This window comes from Xyrauchen texanus, chromosome 18 (assembly GCF_025860055.1).
Source record: "Xyrauchen texanus isolate HMW12.3.18 chromosome 18, RBS_HiC_50CHRs, whole genome shotgun sequence".
In the NCBI taxonomy this organism is placed as follows: Eukaryota; Metazoa; Chordata; class Actinopteri; order Cypriniformes; family Catostomidae; genus Xyrauchen; species Xyrauchen texanus.
In genome coordinates, this window is record NC_068293.1 from 19,576,303 (window position 1) to 19,598,573 (window position 22,271).

Below are 22,271 nucleotides of genomic sequence, written 5' to 3' on the forward strand. Positions count from 1 at the left end.
CAAGTAATAATTAAGACAAATAAATGCTGTTCCTTTGGTGCAATCAAAAACATTAAATAAATTGTATACAAAATAATCAAATGGCCACATTAGGTTTTAGTGTGGAGACCAGTTGTAATATTTCATGACACAGGACTTGAGGCCTGGACATCACTCTGGCAGTAAGTCATCTCCTAGCTCTTCATCAGCAAACTCATCTTCCTCAATTCGTTTCCTTGCTGCTGTCTTTGGTCTCTGCATTTGCGGCCCCAACGGATCGACATAAGAAGCATCTGAAATGAAGAATAACTTTTAATTAGTACAGAACATTAGCATTCTTCTTTGCACAAGATATGGCCAATGTTGTTTCCTACCTATTTCCTGCTGAGTACTGGCTTCATATGGCTCATTGGAACCTGGAAGTGTTTTCAACTTAACACTAAGCCGTTCACCCTTGGCACTGGTGCTCTGTCCACTGTCTGAGAACACAAAAGTGAATGTTACACTTTAAATTGCTTTTGATGTGAGAATTATTTTACATCAGTGTCCGGTCAAATTCTTGGGAATAGCAGAAAAAAAAAGTCATTCACATTTGGGATGCCACCATTACATATAAGCCATGCTTAAATGTCATAACATGAAACATGTTAGAAAAAAACAGGTTGTGCAACACAAAATTCGAATTCTTTCAATTTAAAGTGCACTCATATCATAATCTTATATCATATGGCTTGCATAATGAATCATTTGAGATGAGCAAATTCTGCACAGAATAGATCACCAGCAGGTGCAGGCCGATAAGAAACGCCATTTGACTTGTGACGTCATGGCAGCGTATGTTAAAATACTCTTGCGAGAGCGAGGCGACGCAGATGCATTCTACTAGCTGCGTAAACTGCAAGCATGATGGGAAATGACTTGCTGATGGCAGCTTAATGTGTGGGATATGCGATTATCTTATTTCTAAAATACGGGTGTCGAATTAACTAAAAAAGAATGAAAAAGACAACTTTTCGGGGGAATTAAATAACAGGCACATTGGGTGACTTCATATCCATTTTCATTTAAAAGTAGCAGAATTTTAATTACATCCACTTTATCAGAAACATAGCACATGAATGCTAATCATGTGGTATCTGCCTTTAATCTTGTAGATTGCTGATCCACTAGGAGAAGTAAGAATATTCAGACTTGACAGCACTTGTTTCACTCCCCGACTCGAGTCTACTTTCAAGGTGAGGTGTTCGGCATCTCAAATGAGCCTATTGTCACACAGCTGTGATTCACAACTTGGCTGTGATGATAGAACTGAGTGCTGAGGGGCAGATGTGAGACTAGATTTTGGCAGCCAGGTAACTAAGGAATTTTTAAAAGTCCCAATTTCAGAACTCGGGCCTTAAAAATGAAAAATATTTTGCTAGCATAGTTTTCACTACAATGCAACCATAGGACAAACTGGGTAATCATGACTGAATGAAGAGCAGAAACACATTCAATATTTAGAGTACTAATATTCTTCAGGTTCAAAAAATATTTTCATGTTGCTTTAATTTCTGCATTCAAATGGGAAATTAGTGTACTTGTTTTTCACTGTTTTATTTGCACTCAGTACTGTGCAAACACTAAAGTAAATGGTTTGGATATATGCAAGATGGCAAGAGCAGCTATTCCCTGGAAAAAGTGTTTTTTTACATGTTTGCATTCTATTGTGTGATTTAATTTATGTCCTTGGATGCTGCAAAAATGCAGTAAAAATGCTTTTTTGGCTTATCAGTTTGTGCAGAGACACTGGGTTTGAAGTTTTCCATGATGCTTGCAGCTGTACATGTTAAAGAAATTGAGTCTTTTCCCTTAATTTCATTATTTGTTTTTAACCATCCAGAGGTAGAATTATCTGAGCTACACTGCAGAATACATACTGTACCTCTGCCCTGCTCCAGTACAGGACTATACTTGGCTTCAGGGCGAGAAACTGCAAACAAAACAAAAAGAAAGAGAAGAAGAGGACAGAATGCTGAGGAAGGCAAGATGGAAATACAGTGATACTGGGTAAGGCCTGCACAATTGAGGTTGCATCATGCTACAACAAAGATGACATGGCAATAAACATGGGTTATCAAATAAAATGGTAACCGTAGCACCGTGGATGGAGTACAGTTATGACTGCAGGGCAGAAAGTGAGGAATGAATGGCATTCATAATGAGGCCTGTTACTGTGTGCAGAAACACCTTTTTTGCATGCAGAATACAATGCCATGCTTATTAATTAAACAGGATCTTGTGATCTTTTCCTCTAATCATATGAAGTGTATAGTCATACCACTGGCTCTCAGAGGAGGGGTATTGATGGGACTTGAGCTGCTCCCTTTCAGGTGCACAGCCATGAAGTACAGAAAAGCAGAGAGATAAAGAGTACAAGAGAAAAACAGATTACTAATAAATTGATGCTGAAGCTTACAAGTGCTTCAAGAGACAGCAGGCTGGGTAAAGAAAAATACAAGGACAGAGGCTTTCTATGGGGAGAAATGCAGTTCTATCCTATTATTATATCAAAAATGTGATTTCAAACTATGTACAGGTGAAACTCGAAAAATTAGAATATCGTGCAAAAGTTCATTAATTTCAGTAATTCAACTTAAAAGGTGAAACTAATATATTATATAGACTCATTACAAGCAAAGTAAGATATTTCAAGCCTTTATTTGATATAATTTTGATGATTATGGCTTACAGCTTATGAAAACCCCAAATTCAGAATCTCAGAAAATTAGAATATTGTGAAAAGGTTCAGTATTGTAGGCTCAAAGTGTCACACTCTAATCAGCTAAACACCTGCAAAGGGTTCCTGAGCCTTTAAATGGTCTCTCAGTCTGGTTCAGTTGAATTCACAATCATGGGGAAGACTGCTGACCTGACAGTTGTGCAGAAAACCATCATTGACACCCTCCACAAGGAGGGAAAGCCTCAAAAGGTAATTGCAAAAGAAGTTGGATGTTCTCAAAGTGCTGTATCAAAGCACATTAATAGAAAGTTAAGTGGAAGGGAAAAGTGTGGAAGAAAAAGGTGCACAAGCAGCAGGGATGACCGTAGCCTGGAGAGTATTGTCAGGAAAAGGCCATTCAAATGTGTGGGGGAGCTTCACAAGGAGTGGACTGAGGCTGGAGTTACTGCATCAAGAGCCACGACACACAGACGGGTCCTGGACATGGGCTTCAAATGTCAAACGTCTTAACTGGGCTAAAGAAAAAAAGAACTGGTCTGTTGCTCAAAGTCCTCTTTTCTGATGAGAGCAAATTTTGCATCTCATTTGGAAACCAAGGTCCCAGAGTCTGGAGGAAGAATGGAGAGGCACACAATCCAAGATGCTTGAAGTCCAGTGTGAAGTTTCCACAGTCTGTGTTGGTTTGGGGAGCCATGTCATCGGCTGGTGTTGGTCCACTGTGCTTTATTAAGTCCAGAGTCAACGCAGCCGTCTACCGGGACATTTTAGAGCACTTCATGCTTCCTTCAGCAGACAAGCTTTATGGAGATGCTGACTTCATTTTCCAGCAGGACTTGGCACCTGCCCACAATGCCAAAAGTACCAAAACCTGGTTCAATGACCATGGTATTACTGTGCTTGATTGGCCAGCAAACTCGCCTGACCTGAACCCCATAGAGAATCTATGGGGCATTGCCAAGAGAAAGATGAGAGACATGAGACCAAACAATGCAGAAGAGCTGAAGGCCGCTATTGAAGCATCTTGGTCTTCCATAACACCTCAGCAGTGCCACAGGCTGAAAGTATCCATGCCACGCCGCATTGAGGCAGTAATTAATGCAAAAGGGGCCCAAACCAAGTACTGAGTACATATGCATGATTATACTTTTCAGAGGGCCGACATTTCTGTATTTAAAATCCTTTTTTTATTGATTTCATGTAATATTCTAATTTTCTGAGATTCTGAATTTGGGGTTTTCATAAGCTGTAAGCCATAATCATCAAAATTATATCAAATAAAGGCTTGAAATATCTTACTTTGCTTGTAATGAGTCTATATAATATATTAGTTTCACCTTTTAAGTTGAATTACTGAAATTAATGAACTTTTGCACGATATTCTAATTTTTCGAGTTTCACCTGTATGCACTTTACCTGTCTTAATATTTACATATGTATCCACAGCAAAGTTATGGGTAAATGAAGTTTCTAAAGAATCTATTTCCATAGATCTACAGTAAGAAAGCTAATATCAATCTGCTGCTCTACAGAGGTAATCATTCTATTGTTAAATCACATGTTGCATAATATTATAACTCTCATTGTCTTCTGTCTCTAGCATTGCTGTGTGCTCATAAATAAGATCTTACTTGACCTTTGTCTCTAAAGCCACTCTTGGAGAGTGTGGGTTTACTTTATTATGTTAATTGTTTATGTCCCCTTATGAAACCACCTATTTATATGATAGCGTCAGATCTCTTCTATTCTACATAAAAGACAGGAGCAGAGAGTAAGGGACTAATAAGAAACAATGTCACCCTTAAACCCAGCTCTTCCTGAATCTGACAACTGAAACTCACCTGGTATGAGCTCCATATCTGATGTCCCAGACAGGAGTCAAAAATGGGAAAAATCTTACTATTATTTATTATTATTACTGTACTATTAACATCTTATTATGGCTAGAGAGACAATTGTCGGATTTAAATCTATAAAGACTCTAATCTATTGTCATATGGGAATAGGTGTCTATGATACAATTCAAGTGTTTTCAAGCATACTCTATTTGGATGATCATATCCATGCATCACAAAACTTGAAATCTCCACTAAGACTGGCCAATCTATTAAAGCAATTACATTCATACCGCTAGGTTTCTTGGGGGCAATGTGTGTAAGATTTGAAGTGTTTCCTTATTAGAATATTACCAATTGAAGCAGATGATAGGTTGAGGTTGTTGGAAAAATTAAAGAGGCATTTATACAGTTAAGGAAAAGGTTTTGAGAGTGAAGTTTTATGTAAAAGGTTAATATGTGAGGTTCAGTTAAAACTGTCCACTCACCACTGCCAGCACTGCCTTCTCTCCGACCCCGAGCACTGCTGTCCCTCCCAGACCTCACCCTCTGAGAGACGAGACACAGAATAACTGAAGTGCAATGATTCACAATGGCACGTGAAATGAGCAAAGTAAACAGTGTGGATATGAGCATGCTATTTTTTTTTTTCCCCCTGAAGGGTACAAGCTTAAATATTTCATATACAGGCCTTAAACTTCCTGATTATCCTCATTTAATAGTTCATTATCAAGGAATAAGGAACAATAATACATTTTTGTTTTCTCCTTGCTGCAATTGAAAGAAACACACATTTTCTTACAAAAGGAAAAAAAGAAACACTAAGTAAATTTCTTTTAGTTCTAAATCACACATGGTATAGAGACAGCCGTTTCATTCATTCACTCACACAAATCAATTTTGCTCTATTTAAAGAACCAAAAATGGCCAAGATATGAACAGTACAGATATAAAAATGATTACCTGCTCCCTGATCTCCTTCATTTTCTCAACTTTCTTAAGTTTGGTTGCATAGTCCTGCACCTCTTTTAATCCCATATCTGTGCACAGTCTGACCAGGAAGCGAAGACCTGCCCAATTAATAAAAACATGTAATACCACTGTAAAGCCACTGAAGAGATGCTGAAGAGAATCTAAATAAAAGGAAAGTACATTACATTCAACATTCTCTGGGAATTTCCAATGAATGTCCTTGTAGGTCTCAAGTGCCTTCTGATAATTTCCTAGGAAGATACATTTTACAAATTATGACTACAAAGGCACAGTGATCATAAATTTTGTCTGACAAGTTGAATGTGAAAAACAAATTTCAAACCACTTCTCCTGTAACAGCTCGCCACCATCAGCTGCCATTTCACCTGGGTTGGTCTGAAATGAATAGAGTCGTTAATATCCACACATGCAGACACAAATGGACTGAAATTATCAATATAATATTCATTACTGATGGTAATTACATAGGATAGATAGAGTAACTTACTGAATGAGGGTAGCTCTGTCAAAGTACTGAATAGCTTTCTCACAGAACTGGGTATCAATGTAATATGCTCCCAACCACTCAATGACACTAATGTTTGAGGGAAAATACCTGTATGACTGAATCAAACAACAACATTTCAGTTACTCTTTCAAGGTTTTGCTTCCACTAAAATTCTTGTAATGAACTAAATTCGTGTCATTAACTAAATCTGACCTGTTAACCAAGATTGAGAGTGGAACAGTCTTAAAGTAATGTTCCAGGTTCAATAAAAGTTCAGCTCAATCAACAGCATTTGTGGCATAATATTGATTACCACAAAAATTAAGTTAGACTAGCTCCTCCTTTTCTTAAAAAAAGCAAAAATCAAGGTTACAGTGAGGCATTTACAATGGAAGTTAATGGGGACAATTTTTGGAGGGTTTAAACAGAAATGTGAAGCTTATAATTTTAGAAAAGCGTTTTCATTATTTCTTCTGTTAAAATGTAAAAAATATTTGAGCTTTAAAGTAGTTTAAATTGTAAATTTTACAGTTGTTTTAGGGTTTGTTGACATTACATCATCATGGTAACAAAGTTGTAAAATTGGCTATAACATTACACAGAAAAGGTAAGTAGGCCTAAGTGATTATCACACTAAAATCATGTTTACACGCATATTGTTTATGTCTTCTGGCTGGTTTGTATTTACCACTCTGTGGAAGAATGCTTATGTGAGCAGATGCGTAGTGTTTCTTTACAAAGTGACATAGCCAACTACTAGCCTGCATGCATAATACAGCCTTTTAGTCATTTTCGCAGATCCGTGTGAACGGGGATTGTTTTGACAACATTGTAGTCTGTACGCGAAACGTTTCAGAAACGCAAAGGAAAAACGTTTCAGTTTTTAGTACATCGTTGTCGTGTAAATGTACCCCAAGTTGCCTCCGCGTCTGAGACCGTCAATACACGCATCTTATCATATGGCTTGATCGCATTACTGCAGAGACCTAGCACGTGTGGAGGCTTCATGCTATTCTCTACGACATCCATGCACAACTCACCACATGCCCCACTGAGAGCGAACCACATTATAGCAACCACAAGGAGGTTAACCCATGTGACTACTCTCCCTAGCAACCAGGCCAATTGGATGCTTAGAAGCCTGACGGGAGTCACTCAGCACGCCCTGGATTTGAACTAGATTTTTGCTTTTTTTAAAGAAAAGGAGGGACGAGTCAAAATGTTTTTTTTTGTGGGAATCAATAAAATGCTGTCGATTGAGATTAACTTTTATCGAACCTGGAACATTCCTTTAAAAGGGGTCATGACATGCCTATTTTTATTATTTTAATATGTTCCTTGAGGTTCAATTATCATTTTAATACAGTTTGCACAATCATGTACTTCTGTCAGAAACGCTCAGTTTTGGTGCTGCTTCTCCTTTAAGACTTGACAGTAAACTCCCACTGTTAGGATAGGCTCTCTGCTCTTGACTGACCCGCTCTCTTCTCTTGCCATCTCATTGCTCACCACTACCAAGTGGGGTTACAGAAGTAATAAGGTAAAGTAGGTGTTGATGTGTTGTGGAGGTGGTCAGGTGCAAATGTCTATCACAGTGTGACAACACAATGTGGAGGAAGTAGAGAACGAGTCGTTTTGTCAGCTTGGTTTCAAAAAATGCTCTTTTCGCAGTGAGGAGGAAGTTTTGAGTTCTAAAACTTGCAGTATGTTTTTAGAGTAAAATTACCTCTTATATGTCAACAGATCAAGGAAAATTAGATTCCTCCTGTCATGATCCCTTTAAAAACATCAACTAAAAACTAAATTTATGAGCACTTGTATTAGTTACATTTTTAAAAGCATTTTAATATCATAAAAGCATATAACACCCATGTTGCACTGATCAAACTATAGAATGACCCGAGCAACCCAAAAACCTTTACACCTACACAATCAAGTTTCAAATAAGAGCAGGCAGAGTTTGTAGATTTGATTCATTCAAAAACAACACTGGAAATGGGCCTCATGAGCATATATATACATCTACAGGTATGTCGAAAAATATCACCTATACCTCATAATAGTACTGGAATGCCTGTGATTTGTCTCCCTCATTGTCATAAAGGTCTCCCAGTTTGGCCAGCACCTGGGCATCTGTTGGAGTCACACTGGTGAGCTGCATCAGCCACTCAATTGCCTGATGAGGGTCTTCCAGCATCTCATATCTAAATGCTGCTTAAGGAATATGAATCTTAACAAGCAAATTAACCTTTACTTACAATATTTATATTATGCTGTTGCATAGAGTAGGATTCCACTCAATTCTAAATTGAATTTCAAATGATGTAGTTTTATGCAAGGATACAGATTAGCCAACTGATACATGACCTGAGCGCTGTTTCTGAGGATAGCATGTAGTTTAAGGAAGCAGTCCAGGGCTTCCTCTAGCCTACCCAGCCTCTTATAGGTCAAACCTGAATGAGTATACAGAGATTTCTACTCTTAAGAGGATATAAATAATGAATAGTTTTTGTCCCATCTTAGGTGATTTAAAAGATTGCATTTTCTCCTGTTTTCCACTAACAACCTTTTATAAAATTATAAAGGAATATGTCTTATAAGAAAAATCTTGTTCATGAATTATGTAAATCTGGTAGAGTATAACCTCTAGAATGGCATACAAGTAATGGCAGACCTAAGTTATAGAGAGCCTCGGTGCAGGACGAGTCATTACGAAGAGCCTCCTTATAAAACTCTGCTGCTTTCTCATAGTCCTCCTTCACAAACACTGTGTTGCCTTTGTTAATAAGTGCAGCAGGGTTGTAGCGGTCAGCGCTCATGGCAAGGTCAGCGTAGCGATCTGCTTGATCATAATCCTTTTCCTGTGGGAGGCAAACAAACAGCAAAAGAACAAGTCAGCAAGGGACTTAAAGGATAGTTCACCCAAAAATTAACCAAAAATTCTCTCATCATTTACTCACCCTAATGCCATCCCAGATGTGTATGACTTTCTTTCTTCTGGAGAACACAAATTATGATTTGTAGTAGAATATTTCAGCTTTGTAGGTTAATATAATGCAAGTGATTTTTATGCTTCAAAAAGCACATAAAGGCACCATGAAAGTAATCCATACGACTCCAGTGTTTTAATCAATGACTTCAGAAGTCATAAGATAGGTGTGGGTGAGTCTTTTTTTTGCCAGAAATTCTTCTCCCTGCCCAGTAGGTGGCAATAAGCATGAAGAATGTGAATCATTTAAAAACACGAGAAGAATGTGAAAGAGATCTGTTTCACACCCACACCTATCATATCACTTCTGAAGACATTAACCTCTGGAGTCTTATGGACCACTGGAGTCTTGTGGATTAGCTTAAAATTTTTGGCTCCCATTCACTTGCATTGTATGGACCAAAACAGTTGAGAAAATCTTCTAGCATAAGGGTGAATAAACGATGAGAGAATTGTCATTTTTGGGTGAACTATTCCTTAACATAATAACACATTACATCAAATACAACAGTGGATGGTTCCTCAAAAGGACTGTGTAGCTCTGTACTCACCAAAAAGTAGAGAAAGGAAAGGTTAGTGGCAGCAGCACTTTTAACCCGACTGTCCTTCTTTTCAAACATCTTCAGGGTCTCAACTGCCTGGGAGAAAAATAAGAGACTGCGATTAAGCATATCCATCGTGTTCGGGACAGCAAGAGGACTGAATTTAAAAACAGATGATCAATGAAAAAAATGTTTCACAATAAACTCTTCAAATAATATGCAAAAATGAACATTCTATCACCATTTATTCACCCTTATGTTGTTCCAAACCCAATTGAGTGACTTTCTTCCATGGAACAAATAAGGCAGAATGACAGCCTCAGTCACAATTCACTTCCTTTGCATCTTTTTATTTCCATACAATGAAAGTGAATGGTGACTAAGGCTAACATTCTGCATAACCTCTCCTTTTGTGTTCCACTAAAGAAAGTCAAATGGGTTTGGAACAACATGAGAGTGAGAAAATCATGTCATCATTATCATTTTTGAACGAACTATCCCTTTAAATATGGCTTTGAAATATCCCGTTACTTAACACAGTTGATGCTATTTAAAGGAGAGAAGCAATGCAACAAAACACAATGTCGATATTACATGCATATGTACACAAGGCCTAGTGCAGGCAGCAAATCACACAATCTCAACAATACAAACATACCTCAGCCTCAAGAGTCATGCAGATGGATAGACAAGAAAACAAAAGAAAATGGACCATTGAATATATAAAGTATTACAAGACAGACAAGGGCTCCATACAGAGGAGCAAAATGACCCTGTTCTGTAGTAGTATGTCAAAAGCATCATGATTCAACTATGTGTATATAGGGATATATACCTGTTTGAAGTCCCTTTGTCTTAGGTAGGTAATTGCTTTGTTGATCTCCAAGTCATTTGCCAGCTCCACGTATTGTGAACCCTTTACCATGTCTACACACCTGTGAAAGGTCCAATAGTATAGACAGTTAATACTAATCCGACACAATAGTTCTAATGAATCGTAACCATTCACAATACTGTATACTACCAGTGGTGTAGTCCTACAAAAAAAAAGTGGATTACTATTGCCCAGTCCCTGTTCGTCTGCCCGTGGTGAGGAGGGTGGGGTGTTGTCTGTTACTATAGACTGTACTTTACTGTTACGGTTGACTGCATACTCTGCGTAGAAAGCTGGGAATCTGCAACTCTGTACATATTTTAAATGGGTCATTCGTACAATTAGTCTCTTAAACTTCTGAAAAATAAAACTTATTTTGAACATGCTAACTCCACACAGAAAGGCCCTAGTTGAGCCGGAACTCAAACCCAGGACCTTCTTGCTGTGAGGTGAAAGTGCTAACCACTGAGCCCATTTATCTTCCCATAATAGGGTGAACATGTTATGCTTGACCACATATGAAGAACACAACAAAATAAAAGGAAAACATAAAACAATAGAGTTATGAACTTCAAAGTAATTTTGCAGAATAGCTGATGTACAGTATGCCTCCAGTGTGTGTGATTTCATTTCCTAACATATATCTTCAATGAAATGTCATGGTATTATGACATAACAGGGTGCGCAATAAATCAAGGGACACACAGAAAACCTCCACAATCAGTGTTAAAATTACATATTTACCACAAATGAATTCATGTTAATGAGAAAATGTAACACTAAACTCTTAATTGTATGTGGGGGGAAAAATAGAAATCCAACAATTTAGCATTTATTTTTGTCAAAGCTGCTTGAAGTGCAATTTTTTTTGGGACATAAGTGAAATAGAAAATTATTTCAATTATTTAAAATTTTACTTTTAAGCCCAAAGAAGTGTGTAACATTATAAAAAGTCTTTATTCTTTTTAACAAGCCTATCAAAATTGGAGTGAAATTACCCAATATAAATACCAGACACACTTGTAATGGGGAATGAAATGACACATAGAAAACACCCATATTTACAGGTGTACCTGCACAAGATGCTGCTGAACACTGAAACAGCAAGGTTGGACGCAAAAACGTGTTTAATGTGAACATCCCCTACTAAACTTGAAATGAAAAATGCTTTAATACAATGACCAGGTAGAAGAGAGAAAGGGAGAAAAATGCTTAACATAAAAATAGTGTATTTCTCATTGGATTAGTGTCGATGTTTTGGCAGTAGCGTGTATCATAAAGGAAATGTAAGAAAATCTTGTTGTGTTTTAACTAAACCTGTACTACTGTACTTTTATTTTTAATTAATGCAGTTTTTAGTTCTCCCCTCTCTCTCTCTTCCAGAACAAGCTCTGACATATGCAATAAAATATAATGGCATATCATGAAGAGGTGCGTTTACTGGCGTTTTAAAATCCCAATGGTGGGAAACAATTAACATGCACTTGAATGCTATATGAGTTTGAGAAAACACAACAAAAGTCGTCCTCCGATTGTCACTGATCTTTAACCCGGCCGTTTTTGTCAAGTGTAGCGTCCGTGTAAAGCAACATCTGATTTCTCACACAACTCCCGAGAAAAGTGTGTGTGTGTTTCAGATCCATTTCGCTCTATTTTTGAAACATTCTCAGCTGTTTGGGTGTGTGACGCTACGGAACAAAATTTTTTTCCTTAATTACTTTACAGGACATTTGGCATATGTCATTAAGGAATTTTACCTGTTACTGCTTCAGTTTGAGAGACTCTCTCTCTCCACTCACTGTTATAAATTTCCTCAGTCAATGATGGCGTGCAACGGTTGTCACGTGTGGAGAATTGTAGAATTCAAGTGAAAATGCAATTACAACAAAGAGTCTCCAGTTTCACAAAAAGCATCCAATACAGTTAAAGGTAAACTAACATGACAGTAGATTATGGATTTCTGAAGCAGCAAAACAAGTGGGTATATCGAGGGTATACGCAAATATCGATCCTTAGAAGTCGTTATACGCAAAAAGCCCTCGGAAAAAGCTAAGCAAACGGCCTATACAAGCTTATGGCCCTGACTACACCACTACAGATTGTTCATAGAATCCAAAGGACAGGACTGTGCTACAATGCCCTCTCGTGGTATACATCAATAACTTACCAGTCAAAACCAGCTGCAAATGATGACTCGATGGCTGGAGCAATAAGCTTAGCTGAGGTCATAATGTATTTTTCTGCTAGTGCTTTCCTAGGAGGAGGGAAGAAATAAAAAAACAATACTGATGGAGTATTTTACATGAATAAAATGCAGCTACACCGGAACAACAGATGCCAATTGGTAGTCTTTTAGAGAATGTTAAAAACATTAGAATACCTCTCCGATTCCATTTGATGCAGCTTATCATTCTTAATAGCCTCAATGACCATGTTTGCATGGGTGTCATCCTGGAAAAGAAAAACAGACAAAATTGTAAGTAGTATAAAGTTCAAATTATTAAAAAAATATTGCAGAATAATGCGACTGACGATAAAAGTTATCTATATACATACAGCTCTGGAAACAAATTATGAGACCATAAATGATCAGTTTCTCTTGATTTACTATTTATAGGTACTGTATGTGTTTGAATAAAATGAACATTCTTGTTTTCTTTGCATCAGTCGAGGTCTGAAAACTAAATGCTCTAAATTACAATTTAATTTGGAATTTGGGAGAAATGTTGTCAGTACTTTATAGAATAAAACAAACAAAAAAAAAAACATACCTATAAATAGTAAATCCATGAAAACTGATATTTTTACAGTGGTGTCACATCCCGGTGAGTTCGTCGGTTTGTTCTGTTTGCTTTGGTTGTCTCTCCCTCATGTGCGTCAGGTGCCGCTGGCATGCATGATCAGAGTTTCCAGGGGAACGCTGATTGTTTCCATGGGAACGCTGATCATGCCACTATTTAGCGTGCTGATGGCACTGGTCTCTCGTTAATTGTCTCTTTTTTTTTAACCCCTTTTTAACCCTAGAAAATCCTCTTTGCTAGATTGTTGTTGTATGTTCTAGTTAACTCACCTCACTCTCTGGCTCAGTTGGTTATGTCTCGTTTTCTGTGTTTGTTGCCAGTCTCTGCCTGTGTGTCTTGATTGCGGTTACCTTTCAGCCTGCAGCTTCGCTTGCCATTGTCCTTTGACAATGATTCCTGAGGATTCCTCACGGATCTGTATTTCACACCGTCAAGATGCACGCACTCCTACGAACACACTCTTCATCTTCCCTCTGTTGATGCTGGGTTTCCTGCTGTTTGCCAGCCCTCCTGTGCTTTGTTTGCATATCAATAAATTCTGTTGAACTGTTCCTCTGTGTTTGGATCTCTTGTTTTTATCCCTGACAGAACAATCTAGCCAGGATGGATCCAGAGGAAGAATCCAGTTATTTGTCCGCTATAGCTCAGCAAGGGGCATTACTGGGATGCCAGCAGGACCAGATCTCCGCTTCCAACCGGGCTATGGAGATGATGGCATCACAACTCACTGAGCTCACCTCTATCATCCAGCAACTCTGTCAGCCTCCCGATGGTGGTCACCCCCAGAAGTGCCCACACCGTCCCTGGCGGTTCCCACAGTTTTGGACATTTGGAACCCCTTCTCAACCCTCCAGCTCCTTTCTCAGGTGAGGAGTTGTCTTGCCGTACCTTTCTCTTACAGTGTTCCCTGTAATTCTCACTGCAGCCCTCCCGTTTTCCCATCAGAGACGACAAAGGTGGCCTCCATCACGTTACTCACAGGGAGGGCCAGTGAGTGGGGAACCGCCATGTGGGACAATGGACATCCCTGTTGCGTGACATTCAAGGTGTTTTCCAAGGAGCTCTGCCAGGTGTTCAACCGCTTTGCTCAGGATCGTGAGGTGGCAAGGGTTTTGTCTGGATTGTCTCAGGGAAACCGGCCGGTTGCAGACTTTGCCATCAAATTCCGCACCCTCGCCGCATCTTGAGTGGAATGATCATGCGCAGTGGAACCTTTCTGCATGGGTTGTCTGTTAACATCCAGGATGAGATCTATGCCTTGTACCTGCCTTCCCGTTTTAACGATCTGGTGGATCTGGCCATTAGAGTGGACCAGCACCTTGCTCTCTGCCTCAGTTGGTCCAGTCTCATTTTCTGTGTTGCTAGCCAGTCTCTGCCTTTGTGTCCAGACTGTGGTTACCATCCAGCCTGTAGCTTCACTTGCCATTGTCCTTTGACTCCGCTTCTGAAGATTCCTCATGGATCTGCTCTTCACAGTGTCACGATGCACACACAATTATGAACACACTCTTCATCTTACCCCTGGGTTTCCAGCTGTTTGCCAGCCCTGCTGTGCTGCTTTGTTTGCATATCAATAAATTCTGTCGAACTGTTCGATTTTTTTCCAGAGCTGTATATACATGTACATATAATATATATATATACACACACACACACACACACACACACACACACACATACATACATACATACATACACAAGTTGTTTACCTTAAAGGGATAGTTCGCTCTACAATTTAAATTCTGTCATCTACTCATTATAATGTTGCTCTAAACCAATATGACTTCTTTATTCAGTAGAACAAAAAGAATGACAAAAAGTGAATGGTGATTGAGGGTGAAATTTTGCCTGACATCTTTTGTTCCACACTAAAAAAAATAAATAAAAAAAAAAGCCATACGGATTTGGAATAACATGAGGCTAAATAATGGCAGAACTATTGTGGGGGACCTAGCCCATTAAATGGGTTTTTAATCACTCACATTTGGAGGAATATACTTGTCTTCATCATCAATTTCAAGAGGAACACAAATTAGTTTCTGGAAAGCTTTCTTCATCCTCTCACGGTCTCCGATGGCATAGTAGCACAGGATGAGGTTGAAGCCTGTCTTTATGTTGGGACTCTCACTCATGATGTACTCAAAGGAGGTGATTGCATCGGAGTACTGGCCCATGTGTATGAACACAACTCCAATGTTCTGCATTATCTTGATCCTAAATAAATGTAGGCAAATCCCAATTATACTCATTACACAGTGAAATACATATATGCAGTGCGCACAACAGACACACTGAACAAATACTGACCTCATTGCATTATGGACATTTGAGATCTGATCCAAAGCCATGCGGTAAAATTTGATTGCCTTTGTGTAGTTCTTTAGCTTGAAATAGATATTTGCCATGTTCACTTTTAATCGTCCTATAGAAGGGAACAAAAGTTACAGAACACTGTGAATTAGGAGCACAATTACATCAAAGATAATATAATTTGAGTAGTTACATTTGAAATTCCCTCACCAGCATTATTAAGCATTTTATTCTTCACAATGACTTGGTAAGTGTTTAGGGCTTCGGTGTACATGTCATTATTGGCATATTGGTTTGCTAAATTAAACAGCACCTAAACAGAGAAAATAGTCATGTAAATGTTGTGCAACAACTACAGATTTCTATTAAAGGGATTGTTCACCCCAAAATTTTAATTCTCTCATAATTTACTAACCCTCATACAATCCCAGATGTGTATGACTTACTTTCTTCTGCAGAACACAAACAAATATTTTAGAAGAATATTTCAAAAAGCATACAAAGGCAGCGTTAAAGTAATCTATAAGACTCCAGTGGTTGAATCCATATCTTCTGAAGCAATAAGATAGGTGTGGGTGAGAATCAGATCAATATTTAAGGTGTGCATATCGCTACCTACTGGGCAGGGAGAAGAATTTATAGTAAAAAATTATTTACATATGTATCCATTTCTCACCCACCATATTGCCTCTGAAGACATGGATTTAACCACTGGAGTCTTCTGGATTATTTTTTATGCTGTCTTTATGTCATTTTTGCAGTTTAAAAGTTCTGGCCACCATTCCCTTGCATTGTATGGACCTACAGAGATGAGATATTCTCCAAAAAATCTTTGTTTGTGTTCACCAGAAGGAAAAAAGTCATACACATCTGAAATGGCATGAGGGTGAGTAAATAATGAGAGAATTTACATTTTTGGGTGAACTATCCCTTTAAAAGGTGTAATTGAAATGAAGCAACAAACTCACAGAGAAGGTCAGATCTAGATTGATGTGCTCTGCAGTGCCTGTTTGTTCTCTCTGTCTTACCAGAGCCCTTTCCTTTCTGCCTGCCTCTTTGGCCTTCTCTAGAGACTGTAGAAAAAAGACAATTTAGTATCTTTTAAAAATGTTTATTCTTTAAAATTTAAAAACAGGTATAGTGAGCTATTAGAATTCCTGATAGCTAGAGCTGGGCATAAGCAGACCCACCAGTTGTAGATCCCCATGTGCGTGAGTGAGACAACTCTCCTCTATCAAATCATTCACCTTCTTTTCCAGGATCTTTATCTTCTCCTCTGGACTGAACCGGAAAAGTCATTTAGACCAAATAAAACTATTTGCTGCAGTCTTAAAAGTTTTTAAAACTACAAATTTCATCTAGTAACCAAACCCTTAAATGCCTCTCAAGTACAATGAAAGTGCATACGTGTCTTCATTCTTCATCTCTAATGGAGGTGCTGGTCCTTTCGATTGTCCCAGTGGATCAAACACTGAGCCTGAAAAAAACATTCAAATGAAGATTTGAGAGAATCAGTATGTCTCCTTGCTTTTCATCTTATACCACGTATTGTTATTTAAAAACCAGCCCATAAATTAAAATGTTAAAATCAAATATAATTTTGTGACAGGTAGAAAAGTACATTTCAGGTAAAACGTGACATGTGAAAGAGGTTTTTATGTGTAAACTTACCTCTAGCTAAAGATGAAGAATATCCTGCTGCCCGCACTGCAGTCATGGGACGAGCTGCACCGTCCTGTAAAATACACAAAAACACTTAGAACATGTACACACTTTAATTGCATGCAACATAAAAAGAAACACAAGAGGCCAAGTAAGAGACCCCACCTGAACAGCTCCAGTCATAGGTCTTCCCATTGAAGTGCCAATAGGCATCCGAGACTTGAATATTAACATCAGAAATACAAGAAAATACAAAATAGCATCAATTTACCTACAGCAGACCATTTTAAGCATCACAGTTCCTCATGAAAGGATAAGCTGAAACATGGACTGAATTCAACATCCTCACCAAGAAATGTATTTGCTTCATGAATATGAAAGGTAAGACATTTAAACTATTTGATTTAACTGTCCCTGACCCTGAATGCATATCCTCTCACCTCTAGGTGACTGGCACTTTCCCTGCCCTGACAGCTTTCTTCCTGAGTATTTAAAATAGCATACATTAAAACATACTATCTTTCTATTTACAAAACTTAAGTAAAAATGTAATAGTGTAAATCCATATGTTCTGCTCACTCCAAAAGTTGTTCCAAGCGGTCGCCCTCCAATCGCAGTCCCAGGATATTTAGCAGTCATCTGAAAATATACATTAATCAAGTGCCTATTATTAATTTTATTTTATTTTTTATCCCCTTTTCTCCCAATTTGGAATGCCCAATTCCCTCTACTTAGTAGGTCCTCATGGTGGCACAGTTACTCACCTCAATCCAGGTAGCAGAAGACAAGCCTCAGTTGCCTCCGCTTCTGAGACCGTCAACCCGGGCATCTTATCACGTGGCTCGCTGTGCATGATACCGCAGAGACTTACAGCACGGGAGGCACATGCTACTCTCCGCAATTCACACACAACTTGCCACGTGCCCCATCGAGAGCGAAAACCCCTAACTGCAACCACGAGGAGGTTACCCCATGTGACTCTACACTCCCTAGCAACTGGGCCAATTTGGTTGCTTAGGAGACCTGGCTGGAGTCACTCAGCACATCCTGGATTCAAACTTGCAACTCCAAGGGTGGTAGTCAGCGTCAATACTTGCTGAGTTACCTATGCCCCCAAGTGCCTGTTATTGATTAAATATTATGTGTAATGTGTGCTTGTCTTTCTAAACATAAACTAATGCAGTATGACATACTGGTGGTCTTCTCCCATGACTAGTCCTGACGGCCTGCTGAAAACCTGCATCGTTGTGAAGGTCCTGCAGGGATAGGAAAATCACAATGCATAAAAGAATAAATTCATGGCTATGGTTGAAGTAGCTTGTTTGTGTACCTCTGAGTCAAATGTTGGATTGTATTCATTGTAGCCTGTATACAGATCATCCTCCTCCTCTGGGACAAGATGCACATTCTCCATAATCTACTTTGGGGAAAAAAGTATGAAATCAGATTTCAGGACCCAACATACAGTATATGGACAGCTTACATGAAATACTTTTGGGTTGATATGTTCTGCAGAGATGCCATATTCTAAAACTATTGTAAAGGGCATTTTATAATGTATTTTTAATATATATATGCATGCTATTATGACCTAATAATAATTTAGAGATTGTTTCACTTTTGAAGAATTATTAAAAAAATGATTTGTCACACAGGTCCATTTAAAATACAGCAAAGGCAAAAAAGGTCATTAAAAACTGTAACAAAAAAAGAAATTAAATAGTGACCAGTTATTGCACATAAAATACATTTCCATTATGCATTCACAAACATTTTAACCTAAAATATTGATGATGATGATGATGATGATGATATGATTCAATATTCCAAATCTGAATCCAACAAACAACCGCTATGCATTTAATCTTATCCAACAATGCCTGCCGTTTCTTATAGATCTCTACGACACAGTAGGTACATTTAAATAAATTAGAAAAGTACGAGATGAGCAACTCATGCACTTTCAGACAGTAATCTTCAAAATAAATAATTGTTTTACTCAATACGTTCATTTACTAGTTCACGAACCATACGCCGTCCGTCGTGTCTAAATTAATTGCCCATTTGTGCGTTAGTATAGTTTATCTCACCTTGAAAACGGAACAGTTTGTAGACTGAAGAAAAACCCAATTTAATTACGACAATGTCCTGTAAGAACCCGCGTCTGTAGCCGAACAGAATTGCTAACTAAACTGATTGCAAACGTAACACGGGCTAGGTTGCTAGGATACAGAGACGGGTTGCCATTGGCTGTCCACTAGAGATTTTACAATATGTCGCTGTTCGTTGTTGTATCGATTATGATTTCACCATCCACGCTTGTCTTTTTTCTTTTAAGATTAAATTCCTAACTGAACTAATAGGACACATTTCTAATGCCTAATACGTTGAAATCCAAATCGTTCTAGAAAAACCGAATGTGTTTTGGCACGTGTGAGACGCCGTAGCTCCGCCTTGGATTTGTGCACATTATTGCCCTGTCCCAAATGGCGCACTTCATGCGGACTTTCGGTCTCGTGGACTTAAATTGCGCGTGCTCGCTGAGTCTACGAGTCCGTAGGCCGTCCCATTTAGCATTTTAACGCTCTGAAGTGTGCTCAGCAGCGCCCCCTTTGTACCCTTGAAGCGGTCTTCCGCGAAGCCCGCATAGATCCAGGCTTCACGCACTTCAAGTAGGGTACCCAGGAGTCCTTGCGAAAGGCCAATCAGACAACTGGTGTGAAGAGCGCTTTCGCTCACGGACACAGACGATTGATAACATGGCTGAGAAGAAAATATTTAAGTGTAAGTATCATTATGGTTTTTATGACTGTGTACATTTTACCAGTTGTTACCTACAGTTTATACAAACATTATGGTCATCGACCAGTGGTTGATGTCTCAAACATAGTAATAGCGCGCTGAATAATAGGCTGATCGCATAACGATTCATTATATAGAACCGAATGGCAGGGCTTTACTGAGTCATATGTAAGTGAAGTATGGATATTTAAACCTGTAAATTAAAAACGACATAAAAAAAAAACAAGGTACACATAAAAAATATAAAATACACATATATATAAAGAAAAAAAGAAAATTAAACAGTAAATCAAATAATAATGACTTAATGCATTAACGACTTTTGACAAGTTATATGTTTATCTACAAAGTCAATAACATTTACTTGCTTACCCTTTCCTCCGTGCATAACATCAGCATTTGTATGCATGAAAAATAATCTTGTCTTCTACGACGTCGGAGCGCATAAATGTGATTTCTCTGCATGGCAAGCCATCTCGCAAACACAATAGTAAAAACAACAACAATAGGCAGCATATTTCCCCGAACCGAACCTGCAGCTCCTGTCCAACAATAACCACGCTTCACGATCGAGTCTGTCCCAAAAATACTTCTCAATGCGCCCTTGTGGACTTGCGCGAGGGGCCCTATAAGTCTGCACTACATGACGTCACCGAAGTGTGGACTCTGAGGAAGTCCACAAGTCCGAAGTGTGCCATTTGGGACAGGGCCTATGAACGGTCTCTGGTGATATTTGGGTTCTAGTATAGTACTGGGAGTGGTTTCAAGTTTGTCTTGTGCAAACGAGACTTTGCGATGAGTTCTTTAAAAGGAAAGACAATTAAAGTTGCCGGAATGTGAGAGATCTACCTTAGATCAATCTGCCAAGCTAAGATAATGTTATAAGCAGACATGTTACTGTGAATGACTGTGTGGTCTTTATGGATATACCTGGCTTCTGGGAAATGAGTAATGCAATGCAATGCAATGCTTTTGGACAAACTAATGTAAACACATGACTCTTGTGGATATAGAAGCTCTGAGTAGGTATCTTGGTACAGACAGGTGTTTGGGGCTTTTATTCTGACAGTTTTACATGTTTTTTCATGAATAGCCATGATATATTTTCAATTATATGCAATATTTGCCAGGCATATATATATATCAGTGTTTAATGTGTACAGACTGCTTGATCTCTTTTCATATTTGGCTCACACATTGTCTACCTTCTTCTCTTTGATGTATGTTGCATAATAAAATGGACTGATTGGATGCTCCTGTGCTATGGTTTTCCTTAGTGGAGGATACAAGGTCGAGATCTATGACAACAATCCGGGACAGGCATCAGCGGCCATCATAGAGATCTGGTCAATGGAAAACAGGAAAAACATTAACTAGACCCCTCAGTTGGGCTTCCCCGCCCCCCAAAAATTCTCTCCTGTTATCAGCACTACTTAACCTTTGTCCTCTGAATGGACCTCAACACTTGTGATGTAGGCTACTGCATAGAAAGCAAATAGCCAAGTTGAAGTTAAAATAGATTCCAAGATGTCAAGGATAGACAATGTGTAAAAACAAATAAAATATAGCATTTACTGAAACAGTTACCACTTACACCCTTTAACTGTGACTCAAGGAAAGTATGCACAAGTTAAATGAACTGATTGATACAGTAAATGTCATATACAGTATGTCTGGTTACCTTGTGACAAAAACACTTCCATGATTCACTTCTTCTGTCAGCAGAGGGAGTAGTAGGGATTTCTGTTTCCTAGATCTAAATCTAGTTTACACTAATGACAGATTAGAATACTGAAATATATACGCTGATCTTCAAAATACAAAGAAAAACAAGCAATGTGTAAATTGAACAAGACAAACACATATACAACTTGACAATTTACATGTTACGCCAGAGTGTAGAATACAGTAGACTTTGCAATCATAAACCATGACTGAAATGTGAAATCTTACTTTTGGACAAAATGTCGATTAGGGATTATCATTGTATTTTATTGAATCACAAAATGGATTGAAAGATAAATAAACTTTATTGTTGTTCTTAATTTGATTTAGTTATTTGTTTTGTACTTTTTAAATTAACTTTGCAAAGATCAAATATAAGACTCAGAGAGACATGGTGACTATCAAAAGTCTGAGTTTGTAATTTATTATGGTTTATTTTCATTGCAAACGAACAATTAACAACAGTAGTAACATTTTGAGGGAAAAGTTTAATTGAAAAAGAAATATGAGTTTGAGAGTTTCCTAGTCATTTCTTACTTGTAAGTGTTGGAAT

The 22,271-nt window shown here is 38.3% G+C and overlaps 1 protein-coding gene across 5 annotated transcripts; it reads right to left on the bottom strand.

Annotated features, from left to right (window-relative positions):
• Positions 1-9: 9 nt before the first annotated feature.
• On the bottom strand, positions 10-20,763 carry LOC127659200 (intraflagellar transport protein 88 homolog). 5 transcript variants are annotated; one of them, XM_052148902.1, is made up of 28 exons: positions 20,366-20,763; positions 18,522-18,611; positions 18,385-18,447; positions 17,771-17,830; positions 17,357-17,410; positions 17,201-17,264; positions 16,937-17,006; positions 16,720-16,810; positions 16,498-16,602; positions 15,740-15,842; positions 15,527-15,641; positions 15,202-15,433; positions 12,799-12,869; positions 12,586-12,672; positions 10,380-10,479; positions 9,554-9,640; positions 8,688-8,874; positions 8,358-8,466; positions 8,067-8,217; positions 6,014-6,129; positions 5,849-5,901; positions 5,691-5,756; positions 5,497-5,603; positions 5,022-5,082; positions 2,300-2,344; positions 1,904-1,951; positions 354-458; positions 10-272 (listed from the first exon to the last, which is right to left on the bottom strand). In XM_052148902.1, exons 2-28 carry the CDS (start codon positions 18,603-18,605, stop codon positions 151-153), a joined length of 2,556 nt encoding a protein of 851 aa, XP_052004862.1. In that variant the 5' UTR covers positions 18,606-18,611; positions 20,366-20,763; the 3' UTR covers positions 10-150. The 5 variants fall into 5 exon arrangements, with proteins under 5 accessions (XP_052004862.1, XP_052004861.1, XP_052004860.1 ...); XM_052148901.1 differs by lacking the exon at positions 20,366-20,763 and adding an exon at positions 19,282-19,584 and having other exon boundaries at positions 18,522-18,608; XM_052148900.1 differs by lacking the exon at positions 20,366-20,763 and adding an exon at positions 19,282-19,584.
• Positions 20,764-22,271: the final 1,508 nt, after the last annotated feature.

Coding starts and splice junctions, on each gene's coding strand:
- LOC127659200 (XM_052148902.1), bottom strand. CDS start 18,605: ATGGAGAATGTGCATCTTGTCCCAGAGGAGGAGGATGATCTGTATACA. Junction 15,843..16,497: donor ATCTAGATCTGACCTTCTCT/GTGAGTTTGTTG, acceptor TTCTCTGTTTAG/GTGCTGTTTAATTTAGCAAA. Junction 1,952..2,299: donor CCCTCCTCTGAGAGCCAGTG/GTATGACTATAC, acceptor TTTTGTTTGCAG/TTTCTCGCCCTGAAGCCAAG.